Source organism: Triticum urartu, chromosome 4, assembly GCF_003073215.2.
Source record: "Triticum urartu cultivar G1812 chromosome 4, Tu2.1, whole genome shotgun sequence".
Lineage (NCBI taxonomy): Eukaryota > Viridiplantae > Streptophyta > Magnoliopsida > Poales > Poaceae > Triticum > Triticum urartu.
Genome location: NC_053025.1, coordinates 49,485,965 through 49,506,908, shown reverse-complemented (window position 1 = coordinate 49,506,908; position 20,944 = coordinate 49,485,965). Strand labels below are relative to the sequence as shown.

The 20,944-nt window shown below is 44.4% G+C and overlaps 2 protein-coding genes across 4 annotated transcripts; one reads left to right on the top strand and one right to left on the bottom strand.

The window, feature by feature from the left end:
- Positions 1 to 2,007: 2,007 nt before the first annotated feature.
- LOC125550578 (protein DETOXIFICATION 31-like) lies at positions 2,008 to 10,192 on the top strand. Of its 3 annotated transcripts, none has more exons than XM_048713600.1 (8): positions 2,008 to 2,460; positions 8,161 to 8,702; positions 8,807 to 8,893; positions 8,985 to 9,041; positions 9,156 to 9,394; positions 9,484 to 9,602; positions 9,700 to 9,786; positions 9,911 to 10,192. In XM_048713600.1, the coding sequence occupies exons 1-8, from the start codon at positions 2,257 to 2,259 to the stop codon at positions 9,995 to 9,997; spliced, it is 1,422 nt and encodes a 473-aa protein (XP_048569557.1). In that variant the 5' UTR covers positions 2,008 to 2,256; the 3' UTR covers positions 9,998 to 10,192. The 3 variants fall into 3 exon arrangements, with proteins under 3 accessions (XP_048569557.1, XP_048569559.1, XP_048569558.1); XM_048713602.1 differs by lacking the exon at positions 2,008 to 2,460 and adding an exon at positions 2,480 to 2,844; XM_048713601.1 differs by lacking the exon at positions 2,008 to 2,460 and adding an exon at positions 2,892 to 4,137.
- Positions 10,193 to 11,144: 952 nt separating this feature from the next.
- On the bottom strand, positions 11,145 to 16,717 carry LOC125550577 (protein DA1-related 1-like). Its single transcript, XM_048713599.1, has 12 exons — positions 16,351 to 16,717; positions 15,513 to 15,754; positions 15,051 to 15,138; positions 14,695 to 14,860; positions 13,204 to 13,324; positions 13,042 to 13,125; positions 12,820 to 12,939; positions 12,461 to 12,673; positions 12,332 to 12,391; positions 12,133 to 12,251; positions 11,920 to 11,978; positions 11,145 to 11,809 (listed from the first exon to the last, which is right to left on the bottom strand). The coding sequence occupies exons 2-12, from the start codon at positions 15,729 to 15,731 to the stop codon at positions 11,439 to 11,441; spliced, it is 1,620 nt and encodes a 539-aa protein (XP_048569556.1). The 5' UTR covers positions 15,732 to 15,754; positions 16,351 to 16,717; the 3' UTR covers positions 11,145 to 11,438.
- Positions 16,718 to 20,944: the final 4,227 nt, after the last annotated feature.

Here is a 20,944-nt window from a genome sequence, read left to right as displayed (position 1 = left end):
TTGGTTCTTGTTAAGGCATATATTTACTTCCGTGAGAAGAATAGATGTTCTTCTCGAAAAGAAAAAAAATGTGCTTCCACCAGAAGCACAAATTGCTTCTTGTCAACGCACAGATTTATTTCTGCAAGAAGCAGAGTTGTGCCTCTTGAAAAGTGAAAAAGGTGGTCTCAAAAAGAGGTCTTAATCTCTTTTTTCCAAACTGAGAAACACTCATGCCTAACTGATTTTAAGAAGACTATGCTTACCAAACACTCTGTAGTTTTGCTAAAGCAGAGGAAAACTACAGTTTTTAGAAACCGAGGTATTCAATGCCTAGGCATTACAATAGCATAGCTTTGGATTACTATGGTTTTAGAAATATTGTGCTTCCAAACTGGGCCTAAGTGAACCCGTGCATGAGGCTTAGTTTCGTCAAAAAAAACAATGTATTAACAACTAATAATTCTTTGGAGCTCCTATTTGGCACACTTTTGGGCTTACCAATATGATGTGCGAGTCACCTCAGTTTTTTCATTTCGTTTTTATTGCTTTCTGTTTTCTTCTTCTTTTAAATAATTCAAGATGTCAAAAAGTTTCAGATTTTTTTTCTAAAATGTTCGTGTATTCAAAACATGTTCTTCAGTCCCGATTTTGAAAAAAATGTTCAGGAAATCAAAACATATTCACGGATTCAAAAATATTTGTGTATTTTTTTAAAATGTTTGCTAATCCAATAATGTTTGTGAATTCAAAATGTACAAGATTCCACAAAATGTTCATGATTTCAAAAAAAATCATGAATTTCGAAAAATGTTCCTGAGATTGAAAATGTTCATGACTTCAAATTGCTAGTTTGTAAGAAAGTGTGATGAATTCTTAAAATTGTTCTCTAATTCAAAAAAATATTCATGAATTCAAAAAATATACTCAAATTTTAAGAAAAGTTCATGAATTCAAAAAATATCTGGGAATTCAAAAAAATCACGAACTTGGGAAAATATGTCCATGAATTCGAAAAAAATCGCGAATTGGAAGAAATGTCCGCAGGTTCAAAAAATGGTCACAATTTTCATAAACAATGTGCACAAAATTAAGAGTAAAAGCAAATAGATTGGTTGCCTCGTCATGTAGCCGCCACCTCCTCTCCTAAGCTTAGGTTTTCTCCGCCTCGTGCTAGCGCCGCTATCGGTCTGCCTCGTCTCCAGTGGCCTTAGGCCATGGAGGCGTGGTGGATCCTGGCCCTTGTCGTTTGGGAGTGCTCCGTTTCTAGATGTTACTTTCAGTTTTGTTAGTGTTTGTGTTCTGCTCAGGAAGGCGAGTCGGCGGCAGCTCCCTGAAGATGGAATGAGGTTATCCCCGCCTAGGCCCCGTTCCGGTGGTGTGTCTAGCACCGTCGGTGGAAGTGTGGAGATGTATCTCCAGCAAATCTATTTTTTGTGGATCTGTTCATCGTTCTTCTATATTCATGTGTCTTCAGGTTTGATCCTTCCGATCTACGCTACTTTTCATCGACGGCGATTGCTGTTCTCGTGCGCTGATCCTATGGGGCCTTAGCATGACGACTTCCCGACTATTTAGTACAAGTTTTGCCTGGCTCCGACGAGGGAGGGGCGATGACGACGGCGCTTTTTCGGCTCGCTTCAATTCTTGTAGTCGTCGCTAGGTGGCCTTGGAATTTGGATGTAAATTTTATTATTTCTGATGTTCATTGTACTGTCATGATTGAAGATGAATAGATCAAAAAATCCAAAAAATAAAAATAAAATAAAATAATTATTGAAAAGGGAAAATATTTTTTGAAGGGTAAAAGGAAAAAAAGAAATAATAACGGAAAACAAAAATTAAAAACCACTATGGGCCAGCCTATACCGAGGAAGTGGCCCATGAGGAGGGTATGCGCTGGGTGTGGCTATCCAGCTACCCAGGCGCCAAATAGGAATCGCCTCAATTCTTCTTCTACAAAAAGCAAAAGAAAAAAAGCTGTCTTGTATACATGGGGCGTCAATTAGCATCTGAAGCCTATAAATAACAGCAAGCTAAGCTAGGTTCATCAGCTTTAGCTAGCTAACTCTGCGACTTGTCTCACATGTTCCTCCTCTGCTCAAGAGCGCATGCCACAAACACACTTCTTCGTATACACCGGCCGGGAGTTCATATAGGCACCGCACCGAGTGAGTTGCAGGAGGGTTGGGCAGCTAGATTTGGAGTAGTTATCTTGTCTCGCCCGCCGCCGGCCTGATACATCGTCGACGCCTGCCGTCCGGATCGATCAAATCGATGGGGAAGATGGTGCTGCTGGGCAAGTGCTGGCAGGAGTCGAAGCTGCTGTGGCACATCGCGTTCCCGGCGATCCTCACCGCCGTGTTCCAGTTCTCCATCAACTTCGTCACCGTCGGCTTCGTCGGCCACATCGGCGTGGTCGAGCTTGCCGCCGTCACCGTCGCCCAGAACGTCATCGAGGGCTTCGCCTACGGTGTCCTGGTACGCACGCCACAAGCCAATCAACTTGCATATATGCTTACACTTGCAGCCCTCCGGCCGGGACAGGGACTAGGCAAGAAGAGACTTATTTCATCATTCAGGCAGCCGCCGCCGCCTTATCATTCTGAATAGGACGCAAATTCTAAACAAACTTAAAAGAACAGCTAAAAATGAAGCGGAAGCCCTCTAGCCGGCAACAAGCTTGTTACAAAATGGGCGGGTTCAATGGGGTTCCATGGATGCCAAGGCACCCCTCTGAAATGCAAAAAGTTATTTTACCATATACTATCAGGCTAACAAATGTGTATTAGAAGTGATCAATCGCATGAGTGTTAAGCTCGGCACCCCGGCGATGAAGTTCTAGATCCGCCATTGGTTACGAAGGTATGTACGTGAGTTCATAAACGCCTTGATTAACTGAATCATGTGTTCAATTCAGACTAGCTTCGGTTCTTAATTATATTCCAAAATTTGCAAAGCATGGACTGGAAAGTTGTAATCCTAATCGAGATGCATGAAGTGCAGCTAGTAGGTAGGTATAGCTACACCACCAAAAAAAATCTATCTGTTGGCCCATTGTCAAATGGAGAGAGGAAAGAAAAGAAGGAAGAGAAAAAACTGGGTTTATGGTGGAGTATGGGGCTGAGTCGGCGATGTCCGTAGACCGTGAAAGTTCCCAATATGATGCCGGTTTGTGAGTTTCAGTTGTCCGCCCACATCTGCGAACATTAGATGAGGCGTGTTGAATGGATAAAAATGTTCGACCATTGGGTTTGGAAACTTGGCATTTTGATGATCCATGTTGGAGGTGCTAAAGAAAAAAGCATAGGAAGGTTTGGCTAGCATGCATGAGCGCAAGACCCGCGGTAGTGGCACATGGAGAAGGAGAACCATGTGTGTTAACCTAGATACCTGACCACACAACTGGCTCGTAATTGTGGTGGCCGACATTGCACCGTGCAGAGCATCCATCCATATCCATATCCATATGCAAGTAAAGAGCCGGGCTTCTTTTCTGAACAGTGAAGCTGAGTATAGATATCTGCTTTTGCTAGAAGACAATCGTTCTCTCTAGGTCGATCTCCCACAAAAATGTTTTGGGTGGAGCTGCGCGCACACAGATGTACGTGTGGTGCGTGCTCATCAGTCATCACTCGTCGTGCCGCGGCGGCCACACCTACTTCGAGTGGCCAGCCAAATTCGGGCCGACCCATGCATGATCGAACGAAGGACAAGGACGAGACGCCACGCCACGTCCAAGGGAACCATTTCAGATTTTCCGGCGGTCGTTTTCGATCGTTAGGTGCACGGGGCAAAATAGACGGATGCACATTCAGCCGGTCTATCCATGGACCACCCAAACTCCATCCACAAACACATGGGCATTAGCTACCTACGATTTTTTTAAACATAATATAGACGCAAATGCTCGTACATATGCAGATGGTGCATGTACACATACCGACATACATACGGCGCGTACATTTGGCCATTCCACTCTCTGCGTGTTGGAGTAGGCAACGGTAGTGCAGACTATGAAAACTTGTGGATGTACATTCTCTCCTGTAATATACTCCCTCCGCCGCAAATATACGATGTTCTAACTTTTTCTATGCGGAAAAGCCTTTTATTGTGAAAGCAATCGCTAACACATGTTCACTCTGCATGGCCGGTCAAGTGAGTGCTCTGTCCCCTTTTTTCACTTTTGTGTGTATGTCTATCATCTTCTTTTTACATTTTCCACTTCTATGCCGTTTTCCACAAAATCAATATTTCTTTTTTCATTCTCCTATTCTGTTTTCTGTGGGGTTTCATTTGTCTATTACACTTCAATATTTTTGTTACTTTTCTTCTTTTGGGGAGATGCGATGAAACTTTTTTTTAATGTTAACTTTTTTCTTTAATATATGAATATCTCTGTTAAGATTTAAATACATGAATATATATATATGGATATTTATTTAATATATGAATGATTTTCTTTAATACATGAACATTTTTCTTTAATATATGAACATTTTCCCTAGACATGGAGCTCCAGAACTGGTAGGGGTACGAAACGGTCCGCACCTAGGGAGATGTGCCTAGACCATTGACATCCCATGCCATGGTTATATGCATGGCCAATCACCATGAACCGCCATCGGAGGAGCATGCCGCCCAGCCCTAGCTGGCGTGCGATGGCACGACTCTCTCGGCTATGGCAACTACACAACACAGCGCCCAACACCCGCACAACAAATGAGCCAGACTAGCGGCAACGGGCAGGGAAATCATATCTATTTGAAAAGGAGACTACTTGAACAGATGAAATGGAAGGAAGGCATGAAAGTTCGATCTACCAACATAGAGTCCGCCCCTCCCAGGAAGAAGAAATTTGCTACTTTGACTCATCGGTCTGTCTATGAAGTTCGGTGCTCAAAAAAGAGAAAAATAGTCCAAAACAAGCTTTTCCAAGCTCTACAAGACCTCCGCGTGTTGTCATTCAACTCCACACAAGCCTGTCATTGGGCTAGTTGCATCTTCGGCCGATACAAAGGAGAAGTGGCGGTCGGTGAAATAGCCCTCTAACTCGTAGCTCTTCTTGCTTAACGTGAAAACTCCAATGCCGAAGAGGGGGCATGCGGAGCAGGGACTACCAGTAATTAGGTCAAGATCCACTCCCAAGACGATAAGGTCCAGAGACCATCGTGTTGATTTCTGGACGACGGTGTCAGAGGAAGTATGGGGTAACAACTGCAGACCATGGTTGGGAAGGAGAGGGAAAGGACGAAGATATTGCTGGATATAGTAGCACTTTTATGATTAATTTAATGTCATGGAGAAGTTGCTTTCACCTTTAGTGAACACACCATCCATCTCATAGAGATCAGAATGTATGAGCTCTAGTGGCGGCAAGTGTCTCTCCTTCACGGCCTTGTGAGGCTTGCGAGGTAGCTCAGATTGTATACACGCATGACACTTAGAGCCTTTGGCTAGAGTGAAACTCGAGATTAAATTCAACTTAATTAGCTAGTTGTGTCATACAACCAAAATTAATATGACAAAGACGTGCCAAACCTCAGGTTCGTTCACACTCGAATGAATATGGTTCACGACTTTATTACAAAAATTCGCTAGGAAAAGGCGTAATAAACTTCTGCATTAATTTCCTTCTCCAACAAAGAGTCCATATCTCGATATGACTACTCTATTATATACTCGAATACGAACTTAAAACCTTCCTTAATTACATAGAAGGGATCCACTAACAAGATCCTTTTTGATAGCGGGACATGCTACATATTCTTTAGCTACACGATTTTCCCAAAGTAAACTTCAGACCCAATGTGCCAACACTAGGAATAGAAGCATGTGAGCCATTCCCCATCAGGACGGAGCAATCTCGTGTACCCTGGTAAGAAGATAACAATGACACATCAGCACACACATGAATATTTGCATCTGTATCAACCCACCAATCAATGGACTAACAAACTGTAAGTACAATAAAAAACTACCATACCCAGATACCCCCATTATCATTGTTGCTCATGGTCACATTGGCAGACTTGGAGTCCTGTGCTGGCTTCTTAAACTTGTTCAGTCACCTTTCAGCCCAGTGACCATCATCACCACAAGTGAAGCAACCAACGTTATTCTTGTCTTTCTTCTTACCCTTCTTATTGAAGGTAGTATTTTGTTGGATCGTGTTCTTTCTCTTGAACTTGTTGAAATTCTTCTGCATCACATTTGCGCTAGAAGATCTCTTGGCCCCTTTCATGTGTGAGTCATTTGCTCTTGAGATCTGCTCAACCTCACATGACCAATGACGCCTCAACTGAGAATTCATGTCTCAAGTGCTTGAGAGAAGTAGCAAAGTTCCTTTGAGAAGGAGGGGGTTTAGCAATTATGCATCCCATGACAAACTTGTTCGGTAATTCGCACTTACAGAGCACGAGCTCCTTAGCGATCCACTGTATCACATGAGCCTGGTCCAGTACAGTACGACTATCAACCATCATGTAATCATAATCATGGAACTGCTCCATAGCATACATCTCACTTCTAGCATTGGTTGCACCGCACTTAGCTTTCAGTGCATCCCATAAGTTCTTCGCAACCCACATATGCAGATATGCATCGACTAACATGTCTCCGATCACACTCAGAACGGCTCCCACAAAATGGTGGTGGCCTCCCTAAATGCCTTTTCATGTTCAGGAACAATCATTCCAGTGGGGAAGCCACCAGCAACCCAAAATACGTTCATTATTGTGAGTCACAAGGTGCTCTTGGTCTATCAACGCTTAAAATGTGTATCTGTAAACGGGTCCGGTTTCAATGCCTGTACAAATAAGGTTTTTGGATTGCGGGATATATTAGCATTTTTTGATTAATTTAACAGTGTGAAGCTCATACAAATATTTAAACATGTGAGCATGTAATGAACATAGAACCGAAACATCTATGAACAAAGTAAATACGACTAGCACATGAACGAGTAAATAGGGATGACCAGATCATATACTCCAGTAGGCCAGGCTAAGGTCGCGGATGCGGAAGCGGCCGTAGCTTCCTGCGTAGCCTTCTTGGTGGCGGCGGCATTAGCCATGGCGTCGGTGTCGGGGAAGTAGTTGAAGCAAAGGACGGGGATGAATAGGGAGCAATCGCGCCGAGGCGCTCCCCAAAAACCTTATCGCCCTTCTCCTAGTGTAGGATCGCAAAGTAGGGGGTTCTGGAGGCCTACTCTTCCGAACGGCCATGAACATGGTGATGGGATGGGATCGCCTTAAGCATCATGAGTGGAACATTAGAATGACAAGGAACTGAGTGTGTGGGGTGGAGTGTCAACACGTCCAATATATAGGTCATCCTGTACGGGGTCATGGGCTTAGGCTTAGGCCCATGCCCAAGTCGGCAAACAACTCACAGTCCAATGTCTCGGATAGTGTCACTTCCATTAGCGAGGCGGCGGCGGACGAGCACGTGTATGCCACTCATCTTCTCAAGCTCCAATAACATGTAAAATAGAATCTCATATAAAAAGGTCTCAACTCTCTTCCACTAACGATATGGTATTAAAGTTTCGACCATTTCATGACACCCTACATAGACATAGGCCTTCGAGATTAACAAGAAATTATTGTTCATATGGGCCCAAGGCCCATCTATAATTCAACAAATATCTTCTTCGAGGTAAACTTGTCTAGAGCCTTCCGCACATATCTATGCAGTGTGTGCATATGTGCGATCGTGTCTGTTGGCTAAAGGCTAAACCTAGGCAAACATTAGGTCGGGACGAGCTTGTAAAAGCCCGACCATCTTTTCTCAAGCCTGAGCCTAACCTGAAGCCCGCAATACACTCTTTTATTGAACCTGAGCCTGGCCAAAATCTTGTTTTTCAATGTTCACATGTGTAAGCCCGACCTGAAATACTGAAAAAGGGAAGCTCGAGCCCAGACTGAACTACCATCCGCGCTGCAAAACGAGGCCCAAGCCTAGCCCGAACGACAAGTATGGCCCAACTCCACATGGGTTTTTCGGGTCGGACTGCCCATGCTCAGGTCTACTAAAGGCTATCACACGATTAACGAGTTGAAAAAAATGATTTCATATCTGAATGGATCGGCGTTTGAATTTTGCTGTTTCCCGCGCACGCATGTAATGTTGCAAGTTGAAAACACACAATCTGATCGACTGTGTGGGTTGCGTTGGCAGCTTGGCATGGGAAGCGCTCTGGAGACGCTGTGCGGGCAGGCGGTGGGCGCAGGGCAGGTGGACATGCTGGGCATCTACATCCAGCGCTCCTGGATCATCTGTGGCGCCACCGCGCTGGCCCTCGTGCCGACCTACGTTTTCACGACGCCCATCCTACAGGCCCTCCACCAGCCCGCCACCATCTCCGTCGTCGCCGGTCGGTACACGCGATGGGTCATCCCGCAGCTGTTCGCCTACGCCGCCAACTTCCCACTGCAGAAGTTCTTACAGGCGCAGAGCAAGGTCTGGGCCATGACCTTCATCTCCGGCGTGGGGCTCGCCCTCCACGCCGCGCTCAACTACATCTTCGTCACGCGCCTCGGTCATGGCCTCTTCGGCGCCGCCATGATCGGGAACGTCACATGGTGGATCATCATCCTCGCGCAGCTCGCCTACCTCGTCTCGGGCTGCTTCCCGGAGGCGTGGAAGGGGTTCTCAATGCTCGCCTTCAGCAACATCGCCGCCTTCGTCAAGCTGTCCCTCGCCTCCGCCGCCATGCTCTGGTTGGCAGACACACGAACTTAATTGAGATCAGCATACAGGTTGCTTAAAATGCACTATCATTTTGAATAGTACTTATAAATTCATACATGTGTGTGTTATCTAGCTTGGAGGTCTGGTACTACACTGCAGTGCTCATCCTTGTGGGTCTCCTGAAAAATGCTCAACTCGAGGTTGACATCATGTCAGTCTGGTAAGAAAATTTCCTCTGGCAAACTTGTAACTGAACTTTGTGTACATGTAAAGAATCGATTCAATGATTAGACTACATCTGAAATTGACAGCATCAACTACCAGCTCTGGGCCGTGATGGTTGCACTAGGCCTCAATGGAGCAGTGAGGTATAATGCGTGCAACAACACAAATATAGCAGCACCAACATAAGACTGCAATTGTACAAAAGTAGATGAAATCCATTAGTGTTTGTGCTAATGCAAAAAATGTCTGACATGCAGCGTTAGGGTGTCGAACGAGCTGGGCGCTAACAAGCCGAAGGCAGCGAGGTTCTCAGTGATCATGGCGGTGTCAACGTCCGCTGCCATCGGTGCAGTCTTCCTGGCCGTGTTCCTTGCCTGGAGGACCGAGCTGCCACGGGTTTTCAGCGACAACGACGAGGTGGTGAGTAAGGCTGCGAAGCTCGGCTACCTTCTTGCAGCAACCATCTTCCTCAACAGCATCCAGCCTGTGCTCACAGGCACGTACCACCGAGTTACCAAATCAAGCCATTATTCCCAATGGGAACTGGAAGATCTGAACAGCAAACTTTTCGGTGTCCTTGTGCAGGTGTGGCGATAGGAGCAGGGTGGCAGACGCTTGTTGCCTTCATAAACATTGGATGCTACTACTTGGTTGGCATCCCACTGGGATTCCTCTTTGGCTTCAAGCTTAAACTTGGTGCACTGGTAAGGACAAAATCAAATCAACTTCCAAAATGAGACGGGCAATCGGACTCTAACCTCTGCTCTGAACATACAACAATGTGTTTCTGGCTTTCTGCAGGGAATTTGGGCGGGCATGTCCATTGGCACGCTGCTGCAGACTGTTGTACTTCTCATAATTTGCTTCAGAACCAAGTGGAAGAAACAGGTGCAGTGCTATGCTAATATCACTCAATCCAAGATTTGTTTTCTATAGATATGACTCAATCGAATTTATTTCTTGACTTGATTGAAGTTGAGCAGATCTTTAATCTGAACTTCTAACATTGCAGGCTATGTTGGCCGAAGGGAGGATAAGGGAGTGGGGAGGAAGCAGCGAAACATTGCCGGCGGTGACAGACGGTAGCATAGATAGATGATCAGATGGTTCCTGCACGCAGATTGGACAATGCTATTTATGTACATGGAAAACACATATAGGCAGATTATATAACTAATTAACCTGGACAGATTGAGATTGATCCAATGTACCTCGACTTCGTCATTGGGGAAATCGGTCTTTTAGGATTTGTTTGGATCGAAGAAATGAAAATCAACTACTAATTCCTGTTTAACGAGAATTAGAATTGGGAATCAATTTCAATTCAGGTATATGGATGGCGACAGAGTTGCAAAACCAAATTAGTAGGGAAGTCAAAGCTAAGTTTTGTTTGGTTCAGCACTTTGAAGAATCGAGCGCGCAAACACAAACTAATGTATTTCTGTATGTAGTGTTACATATAACATATTACAAGTAAATATAAATAAGATACAAGCACTAGACATGTACTCCCTCCGTTCCATGAACTAAAACCATGACGAGTAATTTGGAACGGAAGGAGTACCAAATAATGTTAATATGAGGCACATATATTGTGCTTCTTATATTTATACTACAAAATACTATTGATGTTACAATACTGCATTACATATTTCTACGAACTAATTTGTACAATGGATTGTAGTAGTTTTTTCTATTATATTTTATTCTGTGTCCACCAGGGCATATATGTACCTTTTTGTTCTTGTTAACCCATCATATACTTTATAAATATATAATACAGTATATAATCTATTCTAAATATATTTAAATTACTATTGAATGAGCAGCACTGTTCATGGTCCGAAAACAGACACAATTCCAATGACACATTCCGCGGCAGATCTTGGCACAGGATCATATTGTGGAGTTGTCACAGCAGATCTTGGAACAGGGTCATATTGTGGAGCTGTCACAGTTCCAAGTTTGCACTTTAGACTTGAGAGCTCAGGCTTTGATCTAGCTAGACATGGGAGCAGGGGCATCTGCTTGCTTTGTATGGCCAGCCATTTCCCTCTTTATGCAAAAAAATAATAATGCCAGGTGTATCTTTTAGTAAATTTTAAAATCAGATTTCCTCATTCAATACTCAAACATACATATTTTACAATTGGCCCTTGACATGCATTTAGTTTAGCTCTGTCACTAATGTCGAAAATACAGGCAAGACATAAAAATGGAACTGCATACGCACATACAGAAAGGCATTGCTTTCAGACATCAAAATACATTCAACTTCCTTTTTGTATATCGAATATTTACATTGTGCACACAATCATAAAATGAGACTGCCAAAGATTTCTCATGCTTATCACCTTGGGAAATTCATATCTAAAGCACAACAGGAAATATCTCTGTAATTTATGGTATATGATGACTAAATCCTCATTTTTCTGTCTTCTATCTGTCATCTTATGCTGGTATGCCTAACTTTGAACCAAAAAGCCCTCGTAGGATAGGATATGCCCCATGCTCACAAACTGAAGATGCAAAACCCTACCTCAACTTGGAAAAGAACCTGACCGCTTGATATGATCAAGGGTACCTCTCAAGCCATATCGTTCAACTGCTCGAATGCCAGCTCGAAACCCATCTCCATATATTGCAGAGGGGTCTGTTTCGATCTGGTGCTTGAAGAATTCTCCAAGTTTTTTCTCAAAGTCAGTCTTTTCACCCTTTTTCACCAAGGAAGATGGTGAAGAAGGTGTCGCTGTTGCTTCTGCTGCTACTGCTGCTTCTGCTGCTACAGCTGCTGCTTCAGATGTGGTTGCAATGCTACTATTTGAACCTGATACGATTTCAGACTCAAGCCAGAGATGAGCTAGGACCTGACAGATGCCTTCTTCAACCTCTGGACTACGGATTCGGTATCCTATAAATAAAGAGAAGATATCAATACGTAGATGCAGCAGTGTTTGATGGCACAAAAATACAAGTATGCATAAGATTCTGCAAAACGAAAATAGACACGTACAATAGTACCTTTAAGCCGAAGGTATGCATGCATCATCTCATGAGCTAGAATATAGCCTGTGAGCAGTCTGCAAGCAATTAATCAGTGGAAATCAAACATACGTACATTCGCAACAAAGGACTTCTTAACAGGTTCGTACACTGGTTGCAGAATCAACATCAATCAAACATTAGCATCAACTGTGCTCAGTTTGGGAAACGTATGAAAATAACTAAATTTACCTTGGCAAAGCATATAGGACAAGAATTGCAGTCACTTCACACCGCCGAACTAGTTTCTGTGGTGCTGTAGAAATGTCTATCATTTTGTTTCCTGGTCCAATTATTGGTCGTCTCGATATCTGTGTAGTGTATATGTTAATTTACCATGAATTCTCATAAGTATGAAGGTGACATACAAGAAAATGTTGTAAGAACTTACCATTCTGACAATTTGCTCTTCCGATAGGCAGAGACCCCTGGTTTCAGGAAGGTGATGCCCCTAATCAAGCAGGTTAAAAAATTAGTTAATCAACATACATTACAAAATGGTGAATATCATATCACTTACCATTTTCTCTACTTCCCTGGCTTCATTTAAACCTTGACGTTCAACCAAAAGCAAGGGGATCTGTTGCTCTACTTTCATGTTCAAACCCTCATAGAATTCCTGGATATCAATGTATACTGGTTGGCACTCGTCTGTGTCCATTATTGAAGTATATAGACACTCCAAGCAGAGCTTCCGGCCATCATCTAATGTTATGTACTTGATATCCTTTGGCTGGGGTTGATGATAAAAAATGGAAGACGCAAAATTCATTAGACCAATCAAATGTGAATATTTGCACTATGAATTGAAGCAGCTGTAAGCCTGTAACTGAAGTAAACTGCCAGTTAATTTCTGATTGGTATAGCCATAACCCCAACCTCCATTCGTTCACAACTGCAACACCTAGGAGTACCGTCATTGTCATGCGAAGGACAATACTTCTGCATCCAGAAAGGATGGGCCCGGTATTCAATTAAACCATTTTTATTTGTTCGAATCTGGTCACAAAAATACAATCAGCACATTTCAACAGATAAATTAAAATTAGGCACCACCAAATACTCAAGCTCACTCATAAACTTGAAACACCGGTTGCTTACAAAGTTCTTGCAAACATCACATTTTGGATGAAAGTTCTCCTTGTAGCAGGAACTGTGGTATGAATGATCTTCATGTACTGCAAACTTGCCAACAGAAAGGCTGACATTTATAATTTTATCACAAGTTGAGGTATGTTAAATCAAATGTGTTAGTTTTTGTACCTCAGAGTCTGATATTGGCTCACTGCAAGCTAAACACCTGAAGCACTGAGGGTGCCAAACAGAATCCATACAACTGAGAAACTGTCCATGTCCAAGTGGAGTTTTACATCCAGCACAAACCCTACATGAGTCAATATGATGCACCATATCTGTTAAAAATGCAAAACAAAGAAGCTCCTGGCGAAAACAAATGGAGACAGAACCCAATGATTCTACCATCTTATAATATAGAGTTCTGAGAACCCAAGGTTTCCGCTATTTTACTCTACAGTAAGGGTATTAGAACTCGAGGAGACAATTGATTTCAGATGGCAGGTATAAGAGCGTGACTTAACAATGGCAGCATGCAAAGAGAGAATTGTTTCATAACTTAAAGGTAAGCGGAAGATATATGTCACTATGCAGTTAAATTTCGAAAAGACTGTGTGACTACCAAAAGTATTTAAATTTGTCACCTGTAACAATATTGCTACCTTTTTGCAAAAAATATTTCATTCACTATAAATTTTTATATTTTTTACTAACATACTCGGATATGGATGGTCAAAGGTCTCTATCGAGACCACATTTATGCCGGAAACAAGTAAAATGGAATGAAGGTAACTAATACATAATACTTGCGGGACAACGCATATGTTTACATTGTTTACCCGTAATCAACCCAACCAACAAGTCAGTGCATACGCTCCCAACACTAATCAAACGTTCCTAATCGGGGAAAGTTCCGCCGTATAGCAGTCAACTGGATTACCTGCATCCACCGGTAAGCCTCAACACTACCCAAGTCTTTCCGAGCTTTACACTTTTACAAACCATACGCTTGGAATAAAATGTGAAACTATACTAGTGATCATTGTTACATGAACGATTTTTCAGTGGAGTACAAACTCAATTTGAAACATAAATATTGATCCCCGGTCCCAATCACACCCTGATCTTGGACTGAGCAGTATGATTTAGATCAGCAGTTTAGATAAGGTTTCTGCTGTTTCTATATTGTATAAAGCAGGTTGCAGAGTATGAACCACACATTCACAAGCCTGATGAACAGAATGCCCTAGTATTCGTTGTCATCCCACAGGCATGTACCTTCTCATATCATGCTATGAAGCTGGTCATGAATCAATGCCCTGATGCTATTTTATTACATGTCCTGAATTTTGCTTCATCCCCCAAGTTGATACATGAGGTTAAACATCCAAAATCGTATTCGTTCTCACCTTTTGTGAGATCAACAAGTTACAGCAATGGATGTAAGTGAAGCACACCTCAACCAAATATATATGCATGTGTTTTTTGCTATAAAATCAATTAGTTAGAAAAACCAACACAGTAGATTGTTATTCACTGTTTCACACTAATGCAACATGCAATGCAAGCGCCACTCAGTGGTGTCAAGTGTCAACGAAAGAAAAACAAACTTTTCCAAGTCCACAAACTAAATTATCGTGAAACTAGAGATGAATCATAATGTACTATTATAACAAATACCTCGATCTACTTGATGGCAAGATATCTGGCAGTAGGCTAGTTGCTGGAGTACTATCTGAGTGAACCCCCCCCGCCGGAATTTTCTGACGAAGAGGATGTTTATCTTTCAGACTTTCTTGCAGAGCCCGTGCAAGCTCTTCATCTTCTTCTAAATGATCATCAGTATCTGGTTCATAAGTAAAAGCAAATGACAAAAACATTAAAAATATTCTTTCTATCAACTTTACATATTTGGACATGCTCATTAACCTAGAACTGCTATCCCAAACTAAGAAACTTTAACGACACATGCAACCAGGTAAAAGAATCTCTAAACTAGAGATTATCAAAACTGGTTTAGTTGGGATAATACAAACCAATGGCCTTTCCCTTCCTTTGTCCTTCCTCTGATAAGGATAATGCAATAGCACGATCTATGTCTTCATTGTCACTGGCATGTGTATCCTACAGTATAATTGGGAACCAAATTAGCAACAGTGAAGTAAATAAAGCTGTTCATTTTATCTTGGAATCATGTACCACGTTGTGTGCCCTGATTTATATAAAAATGCAGTGGCTCCTGAAAAATCAAGAACAAATTGTTCGATCCCTCACTATCTATGCTTCTGTAGCATTCAATTTAAACTTCCCACGACTGATTTATCCCATGTGATTTGTCACAGAGAAGAGCAACTTCAAATTGAGAGAGTAATAAACAGACAAGGAAGCGCATGATAAAATGGTAATATATGATAGTCAGAATTAAGGCATTTTTAGGAATGAACATTTTACAGCTAGTTATTTCCAGCAAAGAAGAAAAAGGCAAAATTGGGCAGTACATGTGACGTAGCGTGCTGGGTTGAATAGCCTTCACTAAAGTTCCCGTCATACTGTCCTCTTATAACTTTATTTACCGAACTTTTAACAACTTTACTCAGCCAACCCATGTATTTCTTTATTGGAGGATGAAGATCCATTTTGTCCACCCGATGATGAAAATCTATTTTGTTCAGTCGATGATGACGATCCCTTGGAGGATGACGACTCATTTTGTGCATCCGAAGGTGGACGACCCTTGTGCCTGCAGCAAAAAGTGAATTCATGCAGAAATAAGCTAAGAGAGACCTGCAGCTGAGTTTCTTGTTTGCATTAAAAGCTAGCATTGGGAGGAAGTTGGATTTTAAGGCTCTAGGCCTGCATCTCAATTAGTATATCATTTCGTTCATTATCCGTATAGATTTCAATAGTGGGCACTGATATACTCTAGGAAACAAACAGTGCATATGTTACTGAATATCTGTGACTATTGCTGGGAATCTTGTTTCATACTTCCCGTGCCTAGAGCAATCAGTCTCCCTCTGAAAAATGTGATTTTCAATTATCAAATTCGGAGAACACATAAGCAAAAGGCTGTGCCATGTTCCTAGACAATCGCCAGTTCGCCACTCACAGAATTTATTGAGAACTTAGAGCAAGCAATTAGGCGAGATCTGCTTTGAAATGGAACATCGCAGGTACACAAAAAACGGGATAATGGTTCATTATCCATCTGAGGGTGGGCTCGACAAGATATTTTGGTGGAAATGTCAACGGTAGGCTCCCAGAGGGATCAGATCATGGAAAAGAAGCCCCGGAACAGCATTGGAACCTCAGAAAGGGAAAGCCATGGCCTCTTACCTCAGGGAAGGAGAGGTACACGCCCGCGACCTTGGATTCAGCAGAGCACGGACGGGGCTGGAACTGCGCGTGTGTGGGATGCTATATGAACCGCAAGAACTTCCAGCCACGCCGCGTGTCCGGTCTCCGCGGCTATTCGTACTGCTTGTCGGCCGGAGAAGGCCGGAGAGGCGCGGGGGAGTGCTCCGGCGAGGAAGAGGAGGGAGGCGAAACGGATGGGAGAAGGAGGCGAGGAGAGCGTGACATGGACGGGCGAGTCAAGAAAATAAAATGCGAATCTGGGGGTGGAGGTAGAGGCGAGCGACGGCTCTCCCCTCTAACAAACTCCCATCCGCCCACCGCTCCGCGTCACGGTCGCGGCGACGTCAACCCCCCGACGGTACCGGGAGGGGAGGAGGGAGGAGGCCCACACGCGGGGTGGTGGCGCAGCGGCGTCCCTCTCGGGGCATTACGTCGAACGTGCTGTGGGCGTGCTAGTGGAGGGAAATCGCGTGGAAACGGTGGTCTGGTCAATTGGTTGGATTTGGATAAACTCTAGATGAAAGAGTGTGACATACTGACACATGTCTTTGGTGTCCATAACTCTAGATGGTCTCAAGACTAAAAGAGTAAACTGCATCTGGAGTCACTGAACTTTGTCATGCATTTGCAATTTAGGACGCATTCGGCAGTCCACCTACTCCTTTAAATTCTAGAATCTGTGAAGCAGCTATTTGCTGGCTCCAAGGATTTTAACTATCGCTCCGGGAGCGGAGCCATGGAGCCGAGGGAAACAAAACACGACCTTAGTCACAAACTTTAAAATTATGATGCACCGATCACAAATTAAAAACTAGGATGCGCCAATCAATGAAGGCAGCAGAAGCAATTATAGAAACATAAAAGTTGGAGTATCGCCACTCGCCACTAAGGCCCTGTTTGTTCCAGATGTGATTGAATTGATATCACCTGTGGATTCTCTTCGGTGGCAAAGTTGTTTCTTTTGTTTCAACTTTTATTGGATTCAAATCATCTGTGGATTTGGCAAAGCTGGATCAGCTTCTCCACGAAGTACACTCTGAGATTCTTCAACAAATTGCACTGAAAATGAACTGAATACAGATTCAGGTTCACTGGCAAAACTTGATTCAGAGTAGTTGTTTGTCTCCGGTTCTAGACTAAGTTTCACTGGCAACTTTGGCTTCACTAACAAAGTTGTTTCAAACACCCCCTTTGTTTCTAAATATAGTTTCCTAGAGATTTCAATGCGGACTACATACGATTTGATCCATGGGCACTCTATTCTGATTTGATCCATGGGCTGGGGGCCCCGCTATGTTCGTGATTCCCAAGCTTGTATGCTATTTGCGCTGACCTGATGGTGTTGTCTCGATGGCCAACTGAGTGGACATTGGAACATCTTGTTTCGACGAAATTTGGTCAGACGGGGACTGTAGAGTGGGCTATTGCGGGTTGTCCTCCCGCCGGTGCTCACGGATTATCCGGACACCGTTTCTTGGAGTCTCTCACCTTCGGGTGTCTTCTCCGTAGGCTCGGCAGACCATGCGTTGTGGTATTGGCCAACCACTCCTTGGACTACTCCTCTTTGGAAAGCCCCGTCGCCCCTGAAGATCAAGATTTTTGCGCGGCAATTGTTGCGGGACCGACTTCCCTCTGGCAGAGGTGCTTAAGAGACACGGTTGGTAATGGCATGTGTCCTCTCTGTGAGGCCCCACGTCCTTTTCTCGTGCATCGCAGTGCGATCCCTCTGGAGTTTTGTCTGTGAGGCCCTAGGGGTTGACTGGGAGTCCCTATACCTAGCGGAATTCCTTGAAACCATATCCAACCAGACCGGGCAGTAGCGGCGCCTATTCTGGCTTGTGTTTACGGCATTGGCTTGGACACTATGAACAACGCGTAATAAAATGGTTATTGAGAGGGTCTCCCTAAGCGTGCTTTTGACTCATTCTTCAATTTTTTTGCCTTTTTGCAGCACTGGCACCCGGTATTTAGGCAGCGGGGCCGCGGTCGTCTAGGACTTATGCTGGATGTGCTTCTTACTCCGCCTATCCTAGCAACAAGATCATTGAGTTTGTAGGCACTTGGTGGCCTTTTTTTAATTTCTTTTATGCTTTCTCTGGGCATGACTGTGCTTATACCCAAGCCGTCTATGTTGCTTCGGTGCACTTGAACATGTTGTATGAATGTAGGCTTTATTTATAAAGCGGGACGAAATCTCTATTTCAAGAAAAAGAATATTCACTCATTGTTTCAAAGGAGGTTTCCGAGTTTCAAAAAAAGTTTCATATGATTCATCTAATTTTTCGGTTGCATTTGACATTTGTCTCCGATGAGTCATATAGTCTAGATTTTAACAAAGCAAGACGCATGCCGCTATGGATAAACCCGGACATGGACCTTTAACGGCCACTCGAAACCATCATTCGAGTTAGAGCATCGGCCGGGCGCCTCAAACCCTTTTCATACATTTGGTCGGACGAACTGATCACACAAAAGCGACCCAGATGGGCACCTCAAACGAGTCTCAAACTCCCGGGCTGATCGACACCCTGCATATCCAGCCCAAATGTAGGGGCGCTCGGACACGACCGGACGCGTCCGTAACTTCGGACCCGGCCCATGCTGGCTCACATGACGCAACATATATTCGTCCCCATCCGCTCACCGGATCAAATCATAGCCACTTCACTTCACTCCACTCCTCTCCACTCTGCCCCAAGCTCCCGTCTAGCTATCTCCGCCCTTCTCCGGCATGGTGGGCAGCCGATCCGAGTCCTACACCTCCAGATCTGTCGACTCCGAGCTCATTCTATGCCGCCCGAGGTGTGACGCCCCCGATTCAATCGTACACTAATCATACACGCAAACGTATACGATCAAGATCAGGGACTCACGGGAAGATATCACAACACAACTCTACAAATAAAATAAGTCATACAAGCATCATATTATAAGCCAGGGGCCTCGAAGGCTCGAATACAAGAGCTCGATCATAGACGAGTCAGTGGAAGCAACAATATCTGAGTACAGACATAAGTTAAACAAGTTTGCCATAAGAAGGCTAGCACAAACTGGGATACAGATCAAAAGAGGCACAGGCCTCCTGCCTGGGATCCTCCTAAACTACTCCTGGTCGTCGTCAGCGGGCTGCACGTAGTAGTAGGCACCTCCCGAGTAGTAGTAGTCGTCGTCGACGGTGGCGTCTGGCTCCTGGGCTCCAACGTCTGGTCGCAGCAATCGGGTCTAGGAAAGGGGAAAAGAGAGCAAAGCAACCGTGAGTACTCATCCAAAGTACTCGCAAGCAAAGAGCTACACTACATATGTATGCATTAGTATCAAATGGAATAAGGGTATCATATGTGGACTGAACTGCAGAATGCCGGAATAAGAGGGGGATAGCTAGTCCCGTCGAAGATTACGCTTCTGGTAACCCCCGTCTTGCAGCAGAAGAAGAGAGTAGATGGTAAGTTCACCAAGTAACATCGCATAGCATAATCCTAACCGATGATCCTCCCCTCGTCGCCCTGTGAGAGAGCGATCACTGGTTGTATCTGGCACTTGGAAGGGTGTGTTTTATTAAGTATCCGGTTCTAGTTGTCATAAGGTCAAGGTACAACTCCGGGTCGTCCTTTTACCGAGGGACACAACTATTCGAATAGATCAACTTCCCTGCAGGGGTGCACCACATAACCCAACACGCTCGATCCCATTTGGCCGGACACACTTTCCTGGGTCATGCCCGGCCTCGGAAGATCAACACGTCGCAGCCCTACCTAGGCACAACAGAGAGGTCAGCACGCCGGTCTAGATCCTATGGCGCAGGGGTCTGGGCCCATCGACCATTGCACACCTGCATGTTGCGTACGCGGCCGGTGAGCAGACCTAGCAACCTCCATTACAAAGGAAGTTGCGTTACAAGGTCCAACCCGGCGCGCGTCGCTCAGTCGCTGACGTCACGAAGGCTTCGGCTGATACTACGACGTCGAGTGCCCATAACTGTCCCCGCGTAGATGGTTAGTGCGTATAGGCCAGTAGCCAGACTTAGATCAAATACCAAGATCTCGTTAAGCGTGTTATTCTAAAATAACCACGGACGCCGACCAGGGCCAGGCCCACCTCTCTCCTAGGTGGTCTCTGTAGGGTTTCGTAGTAACTTCAAAATTTTCCTACGCACACGCAAGATCATGTGATGCATAGCAACGAGGGGGAGAGTGTTGTCTACGTACCCAACACAGACCGACTGCGGAAGCGATGACACGACGTAGAGGAAGTAGTCGTACGTCTTCACGATCCAACCGATCAAGCACCGAAACTACGACACCTCCGAGTTCGAGCACACGTTCAGCTCGATGACGATCCCCGGACTCCGATCCAGCAAAGTGTCGGGGAAGAGTTCCGTCAGCACGATGGCGTGGTGACGATCTTGATGTACTACAGCAGCAGGGCTTCGCCTAAACTCCGCTACAGTATTATCGAGGTATATGGTGGCAGGGGGCACCGCACACGGCTAAGGAATAGATCATGTGGATCAACTTGTGTCTTCTAGGGTGCCTCTACCTCAGTATATAAAGGAGCCAAGGGGGGAGGGGGGCGC